General features: G+C 56.2%; 1 protein-coding gene across 1 annotated transcript in view; it reads left to right on the top strand.

Annotated features, from left to right (window-relative positions):
- PIN1 (peptidylprolyl cis/trans isomerase, NIMA-interacting 1) overlaps positions 1-3,262 on the top strand; it is a 15,663-nt gene extending 12,401 nt beyond the window's left edge. The window contains exons 3-4 of the mRNA XM_003797973.3: positions 1,470-1,580; positions 2,664-3,262. Coding sequence (XP_003798021.1) covers positions 1,470-1,580; positions 2,664-2,773 — 221 coding nt within the window. The 3' untranslated portion in view covers positions 2,774-3,262. The remainder of the gene's footprint in view (positions 1-1,469; positions 1,581-2,663) is intronic.
- Positions 3,263-4,008: the final 746 nt, after the last annotated feature.

Here is a 4,008-nt window from a genome sequence, read left to right as displayed (position 1 = left end):
CTCTGTCACTCAGGCCTTCAGTGTCCACTAGATGGCAGCACAGACCGTGCTTCAGGGACTGCCCTGCTTGGGGACACCTGCCACTCTGCTATGGACCCTTTTTTTCTTCTTCTTTTTTTTTTTTTTTTTGCAACAGAGCCTCAAGCTGTCACCCTGGGTACAGTGCCGTGGCATCACAGCACACAGCAACCTCCACTTCCTGGGCTCAAGCAATTCTCCTACCTCTGCCTCCCAAGTAGCTGGGACTACAGGCGCCTGCCACAACATCCAGCTATTTTTTGGTTGCATCTGTTGTTGTTTGGTGGGCCCGGGCTGGATTTGAACCTGCCAGCTCTGGTGTATGTGGCTGCGCTTTAGCTGCTAGAGACAGATTCTCAAGCTGTTGCTGTGGGTAGAGAGTGGGTAGACATCACCAGAGTTCACAGCAACCTCCAACTCTTGGGCTCAAGTGATCTTCTTGCCTCAGTTTTTTCGATTTTTAGTAGAGACGGAGTCTTGCTCTTGCTCAGGTTGGTCTCAAATCCATGAGCTCAAGCTGTCCACCCGCCTCAGCTTCCCAGAGTGCTGGGATTACAGGTGTGAGCCACTGTGCCCAGTCTTGGGGACCATTTTCCTCAGAGTCATCCTTTACCTTCCCCCCACCTGCCCTGGCCTCCCCTCACTCTAGCAGAGTCAGACCTGATGGGGCTGGTTTAAGCCATACAGAAGGCAAGGGCATCAGGGCTCTGCCAACACACTGTATTTAGAGAGCTGGAAAAAGAGCTATATCACCTACCACTGGGACCACAGTCTATGAGACTGACACATGTCCACTGTAGAGACCTCCCTGAGCACCTCGGGTTCCAGTGAGTGCTAAGCTGTTTCTCCCGCTTTTTTTTTTTTTTTTTTTTTGCGACAGAGCCTCAAGCTGTCCCACTGGGTAGAGTGCTGTGGCATCACAGCTCACAGCAACCTCCAACTCCTGGGCTCAAGCATGTCTCCTGCCTCAGCCTCCCAAGTATCTGGGACTACAGGTGCCCTCCACAACGCCTGGCTATTTTTTGGTTGCAGCCGTCGTTGTTTGGCAGGCCCAGGCTGGATTTGAACCCGCCACCTTAGGTGTATGTGGCTGGCACCTTAGCCACTTGAGCCACAGGCACCGAACCTGTTTCTCCCACTTTGGATGGATAGAACAACTGTCCTGAGGACTCAGCTCTCCCACTTCTGTCCTGAGGGACCTGCGGGCATTGCCCCCTGCCATGGGGTCTGTCCCTCTCTAGCCTCTTCAACCTCTCCCTGCCTCCCATACTCTACTGTGTGTAGAGGAACTGGAGGTAGATTTTCTCTCAAATGCACGTGTTTGGGGATGGGACAAGGTAGTATTATGTCTCTGCATGCACGTGTGTGGGGAGCACACTCAGCTTCCCCTCCACCATGGAGCTTGCCCTTCCCTGCCCTGACGTTCAGCTCTCCCTGTCTTGTGTCCACAGGTTACATCCAAAAGATCAAGTCAGGAGAGGAAGACTTTGAGTCTCTGGCCTCACAGTTCAGTGACTGCAGCTCAGCCAAGGCCAGGGGAGACCTGGGTGCCTTCAGCAGAGGTGTGTAGGGTGAGGAGGGTGCCACCTAGCCAAGGGCCCTAACAACCCTGCTGGAGAGGGGCTGAAGGAGGATCTCTGTCACTCAGGCCTTCAGTGTCCACTAGATGGCAGCACAGACCGTGCTTCCGGGACTGCCCTGCTTGGGGACACACACACACACACACACACACTCCAGACGTCCTCAAACTACGGCCCGTGGGCCACATGCGGCCCGTCTAGAACATTTATCCAGCCCGCTGGGTGTTTTTGCCACCACTGCCTGTCCTGCTTAGCAGCCAACTCGTCCCGGGGCCCACAGTTCGGCCCTCCAGTGGTCTGAGGGACAGTGAACTGGCCCCCTGTTTAAAAAGTTTGAGGACCCCTGACACACACACAGCACACAAGAGAGTGGTGTAGAGCATCTTCCCTGCTAGGGTCAGTCCCTGGAGGTGGGTTTGTGTGTCTTCCCACACAAACGTCTTCATCAGGGCCTACCGAGGTGGGTACATCCTGTCATGTGCCTCTTCCTATTGGGGATCCCCAGAATTTCCCATCAAGGAAACCAAGGGTGAAGGAGGAGCCCCTGAGATCAGGTTTCCTCACTTCTTCCCCTCTTCCTCTTCTTCCCCTCCTCCTCCTCTTTTCCTCCTCCTCTTCTTTCCCTCCTCTTTCTCCTCCTCCCATCCTCCTCCTCCTTCTCTTCCTGCTCTTTCTCCTCCAGCTTTTTCTTCTCTTTCCCTGGATGGGGCAGGGGTAGGGGTGTGGTGTCCAGGCACCTAGGAGTAGGGGAGCCAGACAGGACAGATGGTGTGGCAGAGGCTGAGAACCAGGGAGACAAGTTTTTCACTAAAATGTGTCTCTGGATTTACAGCAGCCGGCAGCAGTTCTGCCTCCCATCCCTCCTGCTGTACTTTGCTTCCCAGGGTCTCTGTGATGGCCCCGTGCCCCCAACTGGGCCACCACTCAGCAATGTCACCATGATAGGGCCATAAACTGGTGACAAATGAGGGACAAGGGTGGATGAGCACAGGCAGCAGCTCCATCTGCTGCCCACCTGCCCTGCCAGCCAGCCCTAATCCCCCTACCTTCCCTTACGGTCCCCAGGTCAGATGCAGAAGCCATTTGAAGATGCCTCATTTGCGCTACGAACAGGAGAGATGAGCGGCCCGGTGTTCACGGACTCCGGCATCCATATCATTCTGCGCACAGAGTGAGGGGCATGGACATGGACAGCCTGGGCCTGGTTGGTGGGCAAAGGGGCAGGTGGCTGGGCCCAAGGTGTCCCTTGCTGCTGGCCGGCCCGCAGACACCCTTCCTTGCTGTTGTCACACAGTATTTATTGTTCCCAAAATGGCTGGGAGGGGGTTTCTTCCAGTTAGCAGGCTCTGGGGCCCTGCTCCTTGCCTACGCCTTTTGGGGCTGCCCCTGCCAGACTCTCCATTAAGGAACTGACTTCAGAAGGGCAGCAGGGGCGGGGAAGACTCCCAGGCACAGGGGGTGGGGGGGCTGTCCCAAAGAGAAGGCCTGGTCAGTGCCTTCAGGTCCTGGAGGCAAACAGGGGTCCCTAGGTTGTTATTTCTAGTTAAGTCATGTTCCTCTGTTCAGTTCCAGACAGCAAATGCTCTGTGTGTGGCTCGGCTGTGGGCCCTCTCTGAGGGCAGCGCAGTGCCCTTTGCAACCCTAATTAAACCCGGAACCACAGCTCTTCTGTCTTGTGTCTCATTTCTTCTTTAGGGTGGTGTGGGTAGGGAAAGGAGGCAGTGCATGGAGGAAATCATCGCCCACCACCCCAAGTGTCTCAGGGTTTAGGCTGTCCCTCTTCCTCCAGGAAGCCTCCGCTCTTACTGGGCCTGACTCTCCAGGCAGTGGGGCACTGTCTGGCCACAGTGGATCTCGGCTTGAGGTGTGCCACACTGTCCCTGGATACCCTCTGCATGGTGCCTCATGTTCTGTGCACACAGGCTGCTCTCCAATTAGAAGGAAGGACTCCTAGCCCCCTGATGTCTGTCTTCACCCTGCCACAAGTGCTTCTGGAAGGTTGTTCTTGGGTCCAGCCGCCAGACCCAGCACCCTCTGCAGATGCTGTTACCTTGGCAACAGGGCCCTTCTGGTCTGGAGGAAGGGGCTCCTGGCAGGCATCTCTGGGTGCAGGGATCCTGGAGGAGGGGAAGACAGTGTCCAGTGGCGTTTAGAGAACAGATCAGAGCGGATCCCTGGGGTGGGTGGCAGGCAGGTGGTCAGCTCTTCCTCTGCCTTTGGTGAAGGGTCTGTGGGTGTGGTTCACATGTCCCCATTGCCCATGCCAGGACCCTTCCGGGGCTCAGTCAGGTCAGTGGGTGTGGGTCTCTTAGAGGGCCCACACCAATCCTCTACACTTGATGGGGACCAGCCCAGCTTGCAGGGGGTGCCAGCAGGGATGGGGACCCTGAGCAAAATAAAGCCCTCCTCC

The sequence above is a fragment of the Otolemur garnettii genome, unplaced genomic scaffold (genome assembly GCF_000181295.1).
Source record: "Otolemur garnettii isolate 467f Iridium unplaced genomic scaffold, OtoGar3 scaffold00127, whole genome shotgun sequence".
Classification (NCBI taxonomy): domain Eukaryota; kingdom Metazoa; phylum Chordata; class Mammalia; order Primates; family Galagidae; genus Otolemur; species Otolemur garnettii.
The sequence above is the reverse complement of the archived record's forward strand: the minus strand, read 5'-3'. Positions and strand labels throughout refer to the sequence as shown.